The 16,569-nt window shown below is 52.9% G+C and overlaps 2 protein-coding genes across 2 annotated transcripts; both read right to left on the bottom strand.

Moving 5' to 3' along the window:
• Nucleotides 1-1,009: 1,009 nt before the first annotated feature.
• Nucleotides 1,010-1,294, bottom strand: CKM354_000350500 (uncharacterized protein; the record flags this gene model as incomplete). The annotated part of the gene is made up of 1 exon (XM_044798705.1): nucleotides 1,010-1,294. The coding sequence occupies one exon, from the start codon at nucleotides 1,292-1,294 to the stop codon at nucleotides 1,010-1,012; it is 285 nt and encodes a 94-aa protein (XP_044654640.1).
• An 811-nt stretch (nucleotides 1,295-2,105) lies between these two features.
• On the bottom strand, nucleotides 2,106-2,621 carry CKM354_000350400 (uncharacterized protein; the record flags this gene model as incomplete). The annotated part of the gene is made up of 1 exon (XM_044798704.1): nucleotides 2,106-2,621. One exon carries the CDS (start codon nucleotides 2,619-2,621, stop codon nucleotides 2,106-2,108), a length of 516 nt encoding a protein of 171 aa, XP_044654639.1.
• Between the last annotated feature and the right edge of the window lie 13,948 nt (nucleotides 2,622-16,569).

Here is a 16,569-nt window from a genome sequence, read left to right as displayed (position 1 = left end):
GGAAGGTTGTGTTGCCGACCGGTGGCTGCCAGATCACTTCGACGTGCGTGCCCTTGATCTATACTCCAATAAGGGATCCTTTTCCTAGCGCTCCACGAGCGCAGTCCACAACATCGTGTAGAGTTGCAAAGAGTAGGTAAGATGGCGTGAATAAGAGCAAAAGCGGCCCACCCTCCGACTTTTCAGCGGTTGACCACTCCTCCGCGGTGACTTTGAGTGTAAATTGTGGCTTCGCGAAGCTAGGCTCGCATAGTGCTATAAGCATCGGCAAGACTGGGGCATCCGGATCGCTGCAGAGAAAGTGAATATAAGGACCTCCCATACGCAGACGAATCCGCGGTGTCGCTGATAGATAGTCAAAGCGTTGCTGTTCTGTCCACTAACAGAGGCTAAAGTAGGTTCTTGGAAATTCAGAGGCTGTCCAATCTAGACGCATCATACCTTCAGTACCCGGTACGGAAGCGGCCAAATCGTTACAGGCCAGAACGACGACTTGGGAGACTTCTAGCAGGACTGCGGGTTCTCCGCCGAGCATAGGGCTGTGGGCCCTAGCATATTCGTGCGCACTGAAGAAATCATAGAACGTTTCGCTCCACACGCCAAACATCGAGTGTTGCGGGAGCAATTAGAAGGTCTAGTGGTGCCCGCTAAATTCCGGGTCGAGGAGATGGAAGAAGCGCGCTTGAAATTGGTCCACGGCTTTGCGAGCTAGCTTATACGACAGAGATGGCATCCTCGCCGCCGTGGATAGTGAGTCATGCTGGGCAGATCGCGTAGCCTTCGTTGTCGAAGCTGGCTCGTCGGATGCATGAGGTATTCCTTTCGTCTATAACTTCTTGTGCATCGGTTTCTTCTTAACACGATATTCCTTCTTATCTCCTCCTTCGTAGCCCTTAGTATCCGGCCCTTGTTCTTTCTTAGGCAATTTCTGGCTCGCTTGCTGTTAGTGAGTCTCTGGAGCTGTTGCCTGCTTCCTGAACCTCTCAGACTCTATAGCTTCTTCAGGCGGTTAATACTCCTTTTCTCCTTCCTCCTGGTCATAGTCGTCCTCTTCTACATGCCCTTGCTCAACAATGTCCTCCTCCTTATCCTCCTCTTTATCTGTTTCGAATTCCTTACTTTCCTTATAGTCGCCTTCCTCGTTGTTCTTGTATTTATCTCTTGAGTTAGAGGCGTGCTCTTCGTATTCGTAGGGCGAGGACATCTGTTTAGCCTTCCTCGATGGTGGCACGCGGGAAGGAGTCGAGGGTGGGACAGGTACGACCGGCTCGATAATACGTTTTTTCCTGGCCATGTTGTGGCCTTGGAACCCACAGGATTTGATCTGGGAGAATTGAGCGTAAAGCAGGATGCCCTTTTATAGTCCAGCATCCTTACCTTCTGCAAAGTTCTTTGTGAAAACGTAGTAAACAAGTGGATGCCTCTCGATCGCTCAGTCGCCTGCTGTCTCGTTCTACAGCTATGCGGGCTGCTGTCTTCTGTCGTAGACGACAAACAAGTGTTTTCGGGGCTAGAAACGGTAGTAAGAGGTGCGGACCGACACTAGAAACCTCTGGTGATGCTCAGACTTCACTGCATCAGTTACGGTGCAAAGGGTGCACTAAGCGAGGAAAGCTGGCCTAGGATTTCGCCACTGCAGCCTGTGAGGAGAATGTAAGAACATGATAATAGACGTACCCAAGAAACAACCTCTGTTCGAACGCCTACTCTACACCCAATAGTTGACTTTGTCCCACGTGCTAGCTAGCAAGCGGTTACCCCATACCCAGAAGCAAATTGCCCAAACTGCGCCACTGCAGACTACACGCATCTTAATCCTCCTCGACCATGTATTTGAACGCTGTCGCGATGTCTTCGAGAACCTCCGTAGCTTTGGCGTCGTCGCCGGCCATAATAAACTGAATCGCAGTAATCTGGCTGGCTTCGACTGCGCGGATCAAGCGTTTCTTCCTAAGCTCGGCAGCATGCTCGGCAGCACGACCGAATCTGGAGCGCTCCTGATCTCCTCTCTCTCTGTCCTCCGTCTTGAAGTGCGAACCTAGAGTGGCGGTAGGGGCGTGGGTGTCGCGGCGTCTTGGAAATTCGGATCGACTGGAGAAGGGGTTCTAACGAGTGCTGGAGTACACCGAGTCCGCGAAAAGCGGGGAGCGAGGAGGGCGTGGGCCGGTGCGACTAGCAGTGCCATTCGGGTCGTAGTCTTTAAGGTTGCTGCGTGCTATTCGTTCTGTAATGTTATCCATTTGCGCAGACCGCTGTGGATGCTTGTAGGAGCGGGCAGCCCGAATCGCCCTCGCGTTGCTATCGAAGAGGCGAGCAAGTTCTGCACGTAAAGCCTTCTCTCTGTATTTGAGGTCGTATATGCTCAGAATCTGGCGAAGCTCTGTTGCCGTATAGGTAAAGGGGTCAAAATCAGGTGCTAGGTATTCGTCGGACAGCTGGCCACGCCGAAGGAGCATGTCCGCGTAATGTTTTTCGAGAAGCATAGCGAGTTGCGCGTTGGTGCTCCTCTTATTGTACGGGACATAATAGGCCTCGAGCACATCCTGCATAGCTGATTTGCGCAGGCTGTCGAAGTTGAATCCGAACTCACAATAGATGTTATCAAGCTTAAAGGTAGACATCGTGAGTAGAGAACTTTAAAGGCTTCGTAACAGTAGTTGCTTGAGAGTTGACTTAAGATAAGAGCCGGCTTGAGATAAAAGCTAGCTTGAGATAAGAGTTGGCTTAAGGGAAGAGTTAGCTTGAGATAAGAGTCGGCTTGGGAGTTGGGGCTATTGGCTTGAGATAGAGAGTTGGCTTGGAACTAATAGTCGGCTCTGCTTTGATGGGGATCTTCAGTTTGGACTTCAAGAGTTGATATATACTCTTCTCTGTTAGGCGAGACATAGACGCCATCTGCAAGACACGCGGCCTTCTTCGAGACAGTGCGAAGACACAAACCTTAGCCGAAGCAGGCTAGGCACAGCGGATGCATGGGTGTCTCACTCTGTAGAGATAACACTTGGAGCAAACAAGATCAAGCCGGAATCCATTATAAGCTAGTCCCTCGCCAGAGGACATTGGACCTTAACACGCGCTTCGACCGCACCGAGAACCAACAAAGAGAAAAATTCGACCTCCAACGATAGCTACGCGCCAGGAAATCCAAAAGCACTTGCGTGCCCTTCGCAGCACGTCGTCCACGGCCCACTTCACCTACGCGCACCTATCTCAAGGACAGAAGAAGAAAGAAGGAGAGGATACCTGCGGCGCAGAGAGAGAAGAAGATGCCCGTCGCAAAGAGAGAGAAGAAGATGCTCGTTGCAAAGAGAGAGAAGACGACCGCTGCAAAGAGAGAGAAGACGACCGCCGCAAAGAGAGAGAAGATAACCGCCGCACAGAGAGAGAAGAAGATGCCCGCCGCAAACCAGAAGAGGAGGCCTATAGGCATGACCGCCGAAATGGCACGGCACAGTCGCCATCTAGACCTGCACATCAGAATGAGGACCTCGAGAGCAGGATCAAGCGCGATATAGTAGTTGCGAACCTAGCACGAATGGGCTTCTCGTCAACGCAAATCCATGCAGTACTTGAAGCTGCTGGTATCGACGTTCGGGATGCGCTTAGGCATTTGTTTACCAGTGCTCCAGGCGTCGATGAAGCAGACAGTTTGAGCCTCCACGACGTAGTGAGGGACATGCTGCGAGAGGCGTATGATCGAGATGCTTCTCGAGCGATCCCCTCGCCCAAAGCTCCAGAAGCACCGTCGCCTGTCGGCATAGGCCGAGATGACCTAACCGAGATCTTGCGAGGCGTTTTCTAAGAAGAGGTAGGCCGTGCATTGGCAGGATTTGCAGGGCAGGGAGCGGCACCCGAATCCTATAGAGCAGCTGCCGTGCGAGAAGCAATTCGGACCGAGATAGGAAGCGTTCTTCAAGAGCTTATCGGGCGGATCGACCAGGTCCTATCGGCTGTAGGCACAGAGCCAACAACCTACAGTAACGACATCGAGACGATCAAGACCATGCTCCAGAGCCTGCAGGAATCGATTGATGACAGTAGAGCCACGCGGAAGCGCCAAGAAGCACAGCGGATCGAAGCCCTTGAGGCCAGTCGCAAGCTATGGAAGTCGACAGAGCGCCCTACTCGACCCAGAGAGCAATACGAACGTCCATTGTCACAGTCGACGTGGCAGCTGCAGTCCTATAGCCGGCTGGGTTCGACGCTAGAGGGACTCGACTTTGATGCTACATCCGATAGAGATGTGGAATCAGAGGGTGAGTTGCCGCGGCGAAGAAGGTCCGCCTTAGATACGCGCAGCGTGCAGAGATCGCTAGGACGAGCGACTAGTGCTCCGTCGATAGGCCGTTCGAATAATACGCTTAAAGAGATGGTGGAGGATGCTGGAATCGACACAAGCAAAGTTAAGATTGCGTCTCTGGAAAACATCGGCTCGCCCCTGCTATCGGTACAGGGCAGTGATAAAGCTATACAGTCTAACGGACTTGCGAGCGGGATTCAGCGCGCTGGCATGTCGTTGCTATCTGTTGTCGACCAGGTCCCGCGTCTTGTGGAGGACTCTGGAGCTGTACAATCACTTCCGCCTGGCGTCGACGAGAAGGAAGCTATAGAAGCAGAGCGTGCTAGCCCACCACATACTAGTGTCGAGAGCGATGATGATGAAGAATTCACGCGACTTCGGACTGCGCAGGTCGCGCAGAATCCAGCGCGGGCTTACTAAAGGGCCGTGAGACATCTTGTAGAGTTATCAGCTGTAGTTTCGCACTTGTATTCTCAATGCCGTTTTCTGCGTGCCTGCCACCCGAGATTTGGGGCCCACGACAGCAGTAATAATTCTTGTTGTTTTTCTTGTTCATCTAATCAGGTTCCGTTTGGCAATGTTCCCACAGACCTGGAAGCTTCGCCGCGGTCTCATTCGTAGGTCGATGTACGTTCGACGATGCATGGTGATCGCGTAGGCTGGATGGATGGATGGATGGAGTTTATTCCGCCCGGCGCTAAGCACCTAAAGGGCACACTACGGATATTACGTCATCACATTGCTTCCGGAAATTTTCCTGAACTCCAAATAGCCCATTCGGTTTGTCCTATCTCAGTTCTCCTGCTCCTTCTGTCCTATGTTGCCGGAAACTCGTACTAGGTTAGTGTGCACAAGCTCTCTTGAAGTCGCTCCTCCAAGTGTTCACTGTCCCATCTTCAGCGAGTGAAGCGTGTCTTGTTAATAGTACGAGGGTGCGTTGGGGGAAACGGTTAGTAGTAGTAGGTGTAAGGTTGGTGGCGTTGTGTCCTCTATGTGTCTCGGTTGGCCGTCACCTGGCTAGGGGAAGGTTGGTACGATGAGCTCTCGAGACGGCCTGTAGCCATAGCGAACTGGATCGTCGCCAGGACTGCGTCTATTGCCGGTTTCCACTTCTCGTTGTCTGATGCTGCCTTTCCTCCGAGAAAAAAGGAGAGGTTGCCCCTCATAGTGTCTGTATGTTGTAGCATCTGTAGTCGGAGATCATCCCACAGACGGCACCGGAATAAGAAATGCTCGACGGTTTCAGTTGCTTGCGTGCATGCGCACAGGTCTGATTCTGCAGCTCCTATCCGGTGAAGGTAACCATTCAGTCGTGACATTCCGGTCCGGAGCTGTGCCCACACGCTCGCTTGTTTGCTTCCGAGGCGATCGTATACCATCCGTGTATGTGGACCAGGTATCGCGGTGTCGATTCGTCGTATATGCTTTCCTACGCCTTCGATCGGCTGCCGTCTTTTCCTCGTTTCTGCTTTCAAGTGGCTAATAGCAGTCGATCTAGCTGCTGGCCGGGTCGACTGTGGTATTTGACCTGGCTCCGTTGCAGCTTTCGCCGCCTCTTTTGCTTTTTGGCCAAGCTCAAACTCTGGAGTGGGACACCACGCCAACCGGACAGTATTGTGGCCCTGCAGGGCCCACGCGCTCTTATAGATTTGTTGTATGGTTTCCTGTCCTGACTGCTGTCTAGGCCGGCATACTGCCTGTAGTGCTGCTCGGTTGTCTGAGAAGAGATATATATTCCGCGAGACGGTAGATAGGGGTATTTGTGCAAGGCCTTCTGCCAACGCTATCAAGGCCGCCGTGTACGGGTTGTGCTCCGTCCTTGCTGATACTGTAGTCGAGACGACGGTGGATGGGGGCTCTCCCCGTTCGGTGTCTTGTATTGCGACTCCTGCGCCGACAATGTTGTTCCTCGCCGAGGAGCTTGTTGCGACACAGATACCTGCGCTCTGTTTGGCAGCGTTCACCGCTTCCTCTGTCGTTTCCTTCGCATCTGCTGCTAGTCGCCGGTGCCACGGTGCTACTGTGTATGGCGCGATGCTCTCCATACCTCTTGTCGATACCTTGTAGGTAGTTGACATCTGTTGCAGCGGGGAGCGGAACCTCCGGGTCGGTATAACCCTGAGTTTCGACAGCGGATTGGTCGTAGGCAGCGAGAGGATATCGACCCATGTGCTCGCGGCTTTGGCTGCGTGTCGTTGCTGGACTGTGCGCATGCTTGCCTCTGCTTCGGCCACTTCTCTTGCTACTGTGCGGAAGCAGCCCGTGACTGCCTGTGCTCCGATTCTTTGTACTCGATTTACTGCAGCCGCAAGTCGCCCTTTACACTTGTACATCCACACCGGCGATGCGTAGTCGACTACTGGCGCCACCATTGTTTCGAACAGCCTGCGGGCGGTAGATGGTGACAGCCCTCGCAGTCGTTTCAGTGCCATTGCAGCAGTAAGACCTGCAGTGGCCGCTCGTGCGATATGCTGTTGGAATCGAAGTTCCGAGTCCACGACCACTCCTAGGATCTTTGTGCTGGTCACCGGCTCCACCTCTTGTCCCTTGACCAGAACTGGTCGGACGCTACTTCGGCACGGTATTCGCGTAAAGTGGATAAAGGCTGTCTTGTCGCCTTCAAAGGTGGCACCGCTTCTTTGTTCCCACTCTATCGCTTGGTCGACAACCGCCTGGATCCTGCCTTGGTTTGCCTCTGCAGAGGGGCCTGTGACCCACGCTGTGTAGTCGTCGACAAATGCTATAGCACCGCCATTGCTATCGATCTTGCGCTGGACGAGGTCCGCATTAAAAAAGAGGAACAGGACTGGTGATAGTGGCGACCCCTGCGGCAATCCTGCTTGCTGTAGCGCTTGTCGCTCCGATGCCTGGCCATTAACTACGATTGTAGCCGACCGGTCCGAGCAGAAGGAATCGATCCATTTGACTAGCGTTGCGGGGATGCCCCTTGCTTGGAGTCGCTGCAGTAGTCTTTCCTTACACACTCCATTATATGCACCTTTCACGTCGAAGCTGATCAGGCTGAGCACCCTCCTGTTACGCCATGCCTTGTAGATGTGTTCCTGCAACAGGAGGATCGCCTGTACTGCCGATCGTCTCTTCCGAGCTCCGAAGTGGTTTGTTGGTAGGAGGCCTGCGGTTTCGACCGCATGTGATATCCTTTCAGCTACTACTGCTTCAAGCGCTTTGCCAAGCGTAGCGAGCAACGAAATAGGTCGCCATGCCTTCGCAGCTGTATAGTCGCTCTTGTTAGGTTTCTTTAGTGGAATGATTTTGGCTGTCTTCCATTGGGCCGGCAGTATACCCTCCCTTAGCGACGTTCGAAAGAGTGTTAGAACCCTCTCCTTTACGGCCGGCCATACCCGTTTCCACACTACCGCCGGCAGCCCATCCTCTCCTGCTGCTTTCCACGACTGCGCTGCGAACACGCTCCGTTCAACTTCGTCCATAGTGAGCGGAGGCATATGGACTGGCCTCCTCTGCTTTCGCTGCCCTTCGTCCTCGATCACGGGCGGAAGGGGTGGAAAGAATGTTGATAGCAACTCGGTCGCCTGCTCTCCCTTACCACTTGTAATCGACCCATCCCTCCTCGTAAGGGGCGGGATCTGGGAGGAGCCTAGGCTGGTATCGGCCTTCATATACTTCGCCGCCTGCCAGATGTTGTTAGTGTCGTCCAAGAATTCTTCCCAATGCCTCCTCTGCTGCTGACGGACGGCATCATGGTATTCCTTAGAAGCGATCCGTGTCTGTTTCTCGAGTTGTTCGCTATAGGTGCCCGCCCTGCGATAGCTCCTTGCCCTGTTCCTCCAACGGGTATAGATCTGACGAAGCTTAGTAAGGTCGTGTGTCCACCACCTTTTAGCATACGGCGACGGTTTCGCGACAGGAGTAAGTGCGTGGACTGCTGCAAGTACCGCACTCATGAGTTGGTCGGCCTGCGTCTGTACATCCACTAGTACATGCCCGTATATGTTTACGGCCAATGGCTGGAGTGTACTAGTAATCTTCGCACAAATCTCCTTCCAGGGTGCATTCTTGAGTAGCAGTCGTGGCTGGACTATATGCTCTGGCATGTCGACATTAATGGTGGTCTCGATCGCGTGGTGGTCCGATCCGTGCTCTGTCCCATAAATCCTACACCGGACGAGCGCGGCGGCCAGTTCCTCGGAGGCGAGCACCAGATCGATGGTGCTTTCGTGCTTGCCATTCTGCCACGTCTTGGTACCCCTCGGTAGGAGACTGCGTAGCGCAGAGTCGTTCATAAAGTCCACGAGTCCGTCTGCCTCTCCTTGTCGGGCAGGTGAGATGTCGTCCCCACCCCATAGCTGGTCATGTTGGTTGAAGTCGCCAGTTAGAAGTATATCCATTCTTTCCCTCGTTACCCGTCTCCTTGCAGTGTCCACGCTTTGCCGCAGGAGCTGTATCGTCTCCGCGAGTGCTTGCGGGTTGGCTGGCACCACGTAGACCGATGCGATGAACACCGACCGATCGGGTAGATGCAGCAGCGCTGCGGTAATATCGGGAGAGGGCACCGGGACTGGCTCACTCTCTATCCCCTTCCGGATCCAGAGCATACTTCCAATTACCCGTCTGCCTTCGCGCGTTTCCGTAGGTATCATCTTGGTCCAGTGTGGATGGCCTAGCGGCGCGGTCAACACCTTGCCCTCTCTCACAAACGAGCAAGGTTCCGATAATGCGATGACTCCGAAGTCCTCGAGGTCTGTATCATTCATTACGCTATGTTGCACCACTCGCCGCTTGCCGACATTTAGTGAAAGGACCTTCAAGGGGCTAGGCATTAGCGACAGGAGGAGGATACAGTATTCGACAGTTCTTGCTGTACGATTCGTGGGGTCCACCACATGGGATGCACTTTGGAACCAAACCCTCGGAGTCGCATTCGGTGTGGCGGTGACCTTCTTGCGCGCACTTAGCACACCTCTGTGGTTTGTTGCACGTATGTGCGATGTGGCCTATCTCCTGGCACCTATAGCACTGCATTGGTCGTCGGCGCGGTTCACAAACCCGGGTGTATGCCGATTCTCCTGCTACGTGGAAGTACTGTTCTTGTAACAGGCGTGCTGCGTCGTTGCCTCGGGTTAGGTAGACTATCATCGACCCATATGCCTTCATACTTTCTTTTCGGCTGATCCATACAATCTTGGCGATTTTGGTCTCGTTCTCCTTTTCTAGCATCTCAATCACTCCCGGTCGGAGGTCCCCCGTCTCGGTGATCACGGCCGTGCGGTTAGCATTGTCGACCTTGATTGGGTGGAGCTGGTCCCGTAGCACGCGGCTTCCCGGTGTCGCGGCTGCGGTCTTCAACATCGCCTCTTTAACCTGTGCCAACTCGCCCTCACTTCTGCAAGCTACGCGGATTCGGTCGGCGTTGCGTGGGTCCTTGGTAACTGCCACACAGCGCCACCGTTCTTGTCCTTCGACTCCTCGCATCTCTCTCTCTATACACTCCCTGACCGCGCCGGGGTGGGTCCTCGCTTTCTCGGCCTCGTCGGCTCTCGAGATGTCGATCGTGCAGTAGAGGGAGTTTGTAAAAGCTGATGGAGTTGTGCTCATCGTGAGACTGCGGATGTTGCTAGGTTGACTGTCTGGGGGTGTGCGGGCTACTTCCGCATACGAGCGACTTCCATTAGTAGGTACGGCTACGTTAGCCAGTTGTTCCTGAATGCTCGCTGCTACTTGCTGCTGAATGCTCACTGCTACTTGCTCTTGTATTATAGTTGTAATTTGTTCGATTGTTGGTACCTTCGCGACTATTTCCTCCAGCTGTTTCAATTTCTCTTCCGCCTGTGCTGCTCGTTTTCCTGCCTGTTCCGCTCGCTTTTCTGCCTCCTTGGTTCGCCCTTCCGCCTGCTTGGCTCGTTCTTCTGCCTGTTTTGCTCGCTCTTCCGCTTGTTTTGCTCGCTCTTCCGCTTGCTTCATCTGTGCTAGCATTTGTCTCTGTGGTGTATTGTCACCAGCCGCCGCCGTCGTTTGTTGTATACTATCCCTGCCCTCTTCTACTACGTCCAAGCTCTTTTCTCCCGCTGCCCCAGACTTTGTCGCATTCAGGGTGTGCGTGCCTCGATGCAGGCTCCGGTAGTTGATGGTGCCGTGCGATGCTACTCGTTTTGGGCGCACGGTGATATACTCTCCGTCTCCCGGAGGTTCCGCCATCCTCCTCTTCTCGCTCGTCTTCAGTCGTCGCTGAGTATGCTTCAACAGGTTGGATCTACTATAGTATAGAATGGATCTGATCGCGTAGGCAATTATAAGTCGTGTAGGTGTGCGTGTGCACAGATGACGGGAGCTTCCGACTGCTCCATTAAATGCTGACCAGAGTGACGGTACTGCTTTATCAAATGCTGATGAAAGTCACGGCAGTATGGGGTAGATAACCGCCAAAACCGCTGCTAAAGCCCCGCAAATGCTAACAAAAGGCACCAAATGCTCACGAGAGTTACTAAATGCTCACGAAGGTTACCATCTAATTACAAGTCACCAATTAATCACAAGTCTTTATTTGAGCACAAGTCTCTATGCTATAAAGAAATGCCGACAAGCATTGGTAGTGCCGCGACAACCATAGCATAACACAGCCAGGCAATTTTTACCCCGCGTCTCTTCGAATCCGTGGTTCAGGCAATACTACTAAGCTCTGAGATGGAACGCCTGCTATGTCGCGCGACCAGACCGATCCGGCTTATGTCTTGGGCATCGAGGAAGAACTTGCGCGCACGATAGACCGGCTCGAAGCGTCCGAGCTACGAGCTAGCAGTAAATGTCGTTAGCTCGAGCAAGCATAGTCGCAGGTTCAAAAGCTGGAAGGATGGATCGAGTATCTTGAAACACAACTCGCAGATCGACAGGAACCCCTTCGACAGCCCTCATTCAACGAGCGTACGAAGCAGTCGAGCCGTTAGCGCAGCCATTCCGACCCCGTCAGTCCTACTGCCGCAATCCCTCCTTAGCAAGATGCACATTATAGACATGGGCGACATGGGCGACATGGGGCGGCGGATCTCCGACGGGTCGTGCAGGTGCAGTTGAATATGGCAGAGCACCTTCGAGTGCTCGAGCATCAAAGAGCGCGGGATATGCAGCACATAACGGATACGGTGAGGCAGGAAATCAGAGACGAGTTTCAAATAGGATTAAACTCAGTCGCCGACCTGATCAAATCGATCAAGTCCAATGTATTACAAAATGACCCACGCCCCAGTGAACGCGAGCGAGCGCTCGAGGCTATGTTGGAGAAATACGACGAAGCGCTGCGCTTGTTATAACGATGCTCCACCCAAACCCAAAACTGTCCATGGCCGCAAACTGCTATCGAAACGAACCTCTATCATTCCCCCTAGTCGAACTGCTTCAAGCGACGCTCGGCTTCCTCGAATTCCTTCTGCTTTATCTTCCTTTCCTCCTTCTCGTCCCTTTTGCGTTGTTTATTCTCGGCATTCTTTCTCTTCACCTCGATTAGCTAGGCGTCCTCTGCTCTGTCTCCTGCCGTTGCACGTGCCGTAAGCTCATTGAGCGCGCTCTGTGCGGACTAAAAACGGATTCGCGCTGCCTCTCGCTTATCTATCGGTCCCCTAGCTAATCGGCTAAGAGGCGACGACAAATTCGTGTTGTCCGATGAGCGGTAGAAGCGAGTGGCCTGCAGGGACGATAATTGCGGCGTCGAAGAGTTTGCGTTTGCATCTTTACGTGTAGGCTGCGTACCGAGCTGGGAGGAGCGGAAGAATAGTGTCGGCTTTAAGGACGATTATAGCGTCGACGAGTTCGCACTGCTCTGAGCAGGCTGCTGGCCTCGAAGTTGAGAGGGCTTGGGAAGAAGAGTCTTGCGTAGGGACGATAGTGGTTCAGAGTCTCCTGCGCGCAAGTCCCCAGTGAGATCAATAAGCCGATCGCGTGGAGGGCCGGATTGTCCTGGCGCAGCTCCCAGTCGTCGCCCCTGCTGTAGAACGAAGAGAGATGACGGTCTGCGGCTGGCAGCCTGCTCTGAATTACCAGCGAGCTCGAAGAGCCCTCGGAGAGCGTTCTGTGTCGGCGCTGTTCTTGGCGCCTGAGTCTGCTGCGGGATGGACGAGGACGGCGTGTGTCGTATAGACCGCTGCGTGCTGGGACTCTGCTGAGGGGGGCTTACGTCCGATCGTGCCCGCTTTCTGTTAAGGCCGGTATTGGAGGCTATTATCGCACGATACTTCGTGTTACCTGTATGACGGGTAATGCGCCCGCTGACGGGCGTGCTGACCGGGCCTGGCGTGCGGCTGTTCGAATGCACTCGCGGCGTCTGCGCGCCACCGCCTTTTACCTGCGACGATACGGGAGCTCGCACTGGGGAAGGTGCGCGACGAAGAGAATCATCCGACCTTGTGTTGGGCCGACGAGAGCGGAGCTCTTCTTCTAAATCCAATAATCTATAACCGCCTGCTAGCTCGTTAAACTGCGAGTCTGGGTAGCTGGGTTGCGAGTCGTCAAACTCTTTAAACTCTTCTGTAAAGAAACGACGGCGAGACTGCAGAGCCCCGCGAGACTCCTCAGCATGTACAGAAGACAGCCGACGTCCTGGCAGGGCGGGATGGAATTGAGTTTCTTGGACTTCTTGTGTTTCTTGTGTATTATCGTCCGTTGGCGGCGCACGATCAGGCTCAACGTTACCTATATATAGTTTACCCGACGGCTGGCGGATCGCATCTTCTATGGCCGATGTATCTGGCACAGATGCTGCTCGGATCCTATCCTAAGCGCTGTTATGTATAACCGAGTCTTGTGTAAGATCGTCCTCTGGCGTGCAGGGTATAACATCTTGTCTACTAGGATCCGATAGTCCTTGGGCTAGCGTTCTTCTGGCGATTTGCCCTTCTGGAGTGGTAACTACTTGTGTCTCTTCGTCTACCGGAGAGTCGTGCGACACACTGTGGACCGGTGCTGCTTCGGCGAGCTGTTCTTGTAATGATGAAGGGCGTTAATTCGGGCTGTTGTCGGTGTCGCTGAAAGAGATGGGACTGCTATCCGGCAAAGACGATGGTATACTGTTCCTTTGGCGCCCAGCGTGTTCTTGGTAGTTTTCTGGAATGGGACTGCGTCGCTGTGCTTGATCGAATTGTTCCTCGCTACCGAATTTTGGTAACCAAGGTGGGTTGTCGTTCATGTCGTTGTCTCTTCTGCGCAGCTGGTGATACTGGCGCTGATGCTGATGCTCATTCTGTGTCTGGCGCTTGGAATTATGGACGGTGCTGCGTTTGCTGCTACAAAGCTATGACGAGCAATTGCGCGCAGTGTCTCAGCAGTGCTTTAACAGCTATATATCGCCTTTGTCTTACCTGGCCGTCGACTATTCGAAGTGTGTCTCGAAGCTACACCGCAAGACCTCTCTGGGACTCCTGAATCGTCTCGAAGCCGAGTGTCTCGTCCGGCATCTCGAAGCCGAGTGTCTCGTCGAGCGTCTCGATAAATCTACAATGGAGTCGGGAAAGCAAGGAGAGACACGACGCCGCGAAGCTTCTCTTGTGTCCGGAGGAAGTATAAGTATAGCAACGTACCCCGAGCATGCGAATGCTGCAGGCACCCGTGGGCTCCGGCAAGTGCACTGCTGTGGTCTGCGGGCTTGACATCCGCCTCTTGGTATTTTCACGCTTGCGAGGACGCTCGCAGGCGATGAAGTTGCCCACTATATACCACATCTACTCCATCAGCATCTCAAAACGGCATTATCTCAGAGCAGCCTTAACAGCTGTATATAACTAACAACTTTTATTAATTGCGCAAAAGACTGCAAGTGCAGGCAACAAACCGATCAAACCAACGAACAGTCTACATTATCCGACCTCATCCCGTGACTACTAAGCCGCTAACGGTAATCGGCATAATTGAGCGCACACTTTAGTGAGCATTCACACAACTATTAACTAACTAACTAACCAACAAGTTAGATGTCGATCTATAATCGGCATTATTGAGCATACAAGCCACATAATTGAGCGCATACTTTAGTGAGCATTACACAACTATCAACCAACTAACCAACCAACTAACAAGTCAGATGTCGATCTATAATCGGCATTATTGAGCACACAAGCTACATAATTGAGCGCATACTTTAGTGAGCATTACACAACTATCAACCAACCAACCAACCAACAAGTTAGATGTCGATCTATAATCGGCATAATTAAGCATAAGCTACATTACTAAGCGCACATCTTAGTAACATTTACATAGATAGATAATTCTTATACGCCGGTCTACCTCTTTTAACTAGAGTAAGCAGCACGCTCTATATAGTTCGGTCGAGGGAAAAGCCTTCGAAAAACCCTCGCGTTCTCTTTTACTTTGCAGTCTGCGTAGCCGCTTCCTTCGTTCCTGTTTTCCTTCGGACAATACTAGGTTTCTAGCGAGTCCTCCTCTCACCAGGTCCTATCCTTTCCCTTCTCTCTTCCCCTTCCCTCCTATACCTCTGTTCTGGCAAGTGAGAACTGCTCTAGGATACCTTCTTGGATTAGCCATTTGGCCGTAGCATGCAGTCCTCTTTTTGTGTTTGCTAGGTCCTTCCAGTTTGTAGATCCTCCTTCTTGGAACAAAAGGTGTCTTCTCTCCCTCCACCTGGGGCAGAATATGCATACATGTTTTGGTGTCTCATGCCCCTGCCCACATTCGCAGTCTGGTGTGAATCCTGGGACTCTCCTTTTGGTGAGGTATTGCCTCATCCCAATGTGCTCTGTCCTCAGGAGTGTGACCATTGTGCTCTCTGGTCTGGTAAGTCCTTTGTGCAGGCTTGGTCCTATGGCAGAGGAGGTGGTGGTTCTCCATGCAGGTGGCTGTTCTCCTCCTGCCCTAGCCCTTCTTTCTTCCTTGTCCTTCTCCCACTTCCTGTCCCACTGGTGTTTTGCCCACCATGCCTTGCAGCCTGGGTGTGTCTGCATTGTTGTCTCTTGGCCTTGGACCAGCTGGAGGATTTCCTCCTGTCTGGTTTGGGTTGGTGTTGCAGGGTTCCTTGTTCTCCTTCCTGCTTGTGCTTGCCTCTGGATCTCCCTGCACCTGTCTTTGATGTATTGGTATGCAGGTTGTGTTTCTTGCTTTTTGGATGCTTGTCTGGCTAGGTCTTGGGTGTACAAGTGGAGAGGAGCAATGTTTGCTTCTCTCTCTAGGACAGCTGTTGCAACTGACTTGTATGCTCCAGTAATGTTCCTCAAGGCCTCCCTCTGGACCTTCTCAATAGGCTTGGTGAGGTTCCTGCAGTAGCCTTGTGTGCCCTCTGGGCTGGACCAGACTTGGCAGCCAAAGGTGATTGCTGGCCTTACCACTGCTGTATACAGGTGTCTTGCTCTTTGGAATGATGCTCCCCATGTAGACTTGCACAGCCTCTGGAGTGATTGCATCTGGTGGGCTCCCTTTGTTGCTGCCTGTTTGATGTGTGGGCCCCATTTGAGCTTGGTGTCCACCCATACCCCAAGGAGCCTGAGTGAAGGCAGTGGTTCCCCATTAAATCCCTGGATTTGGACTGTAGCCTTGAGGTTGTGTTTCCTGCTCCTGGTGAAGTGGATGAGCTGGTACTTCTGTGGTGCAAACTCTGCCCCATGTCTCCTTGCCCATTCTTCACATTTCTGGTGGGCTTTCTCCAGTTGCCTGCAGTTTTCCTCTGTGGACATACTGTATGTGAGGATGTTGGAGTCATCCACAAACCCCATTGCTGAGGTGTTCCCTTCATGCAGTGTTGGGAGCAGGGTAGAGGCAAAGAAGAGGAAGAGGATTGGGGATAAGGTGGAGCCTTGGGGGATTCCTGTGTTCTGGGGCCTTGGCTGGTCCATGAACCCTCCTAGCCTCAGGCAGGTGGTCCTGTCTTGGAGGAATGATTGGATGAAGCCAACAATATGTCCTGGGAAGCCTTTTATTCTGATGTTGTGGAGCAGCCTCTGGTGGGAGACCTTGTCAAATGCACCTGAGATGTCAAGGCAGAGCATTGATGCAACTGCTCCAGGCCTAGTCTTCCAAATGGTTCTTACTTGTTCAGTAATAAGGTCCAATGCTGAGGTGGTAGACCTGCCAGGCCTAGCACCCATCTGTTCTTCTGGGAGGAGCTTTCTGTCTTCAGTCTCTTTGGACATCCTCTTGGCAACTATAGCTTCTAGGACCTTTGCAATTGTGTTGAGCAGGGCAATTGGTCTGTATGCTCCTGGCTTTGTGTAGTCTGGTTTCTGTGGTTTCCTGAGCACCACTGTGGTAGAGTGCTTAAAGGCTTTAGGGTGGTATGCCATCCTCAGGCATGCAGT

Source organism: Cercospora kikuchii (assembly GCF_019650295.1).
Source record: "Cercospora kikuchii DNA, contig_00002, whole genome shotgun sequence".
Taxonomy (NCBI): domain Eukaryota; kingdom Fungi; phylum Ascomycota; class Dothideomycetes; order Mycosphaerellales; family Mycosphaerellaceae; genus Cercospora; species Cercospora kikuchii.
This window is presented reverse-complemented; position numbering and strand designations above follow the sequence as displayed.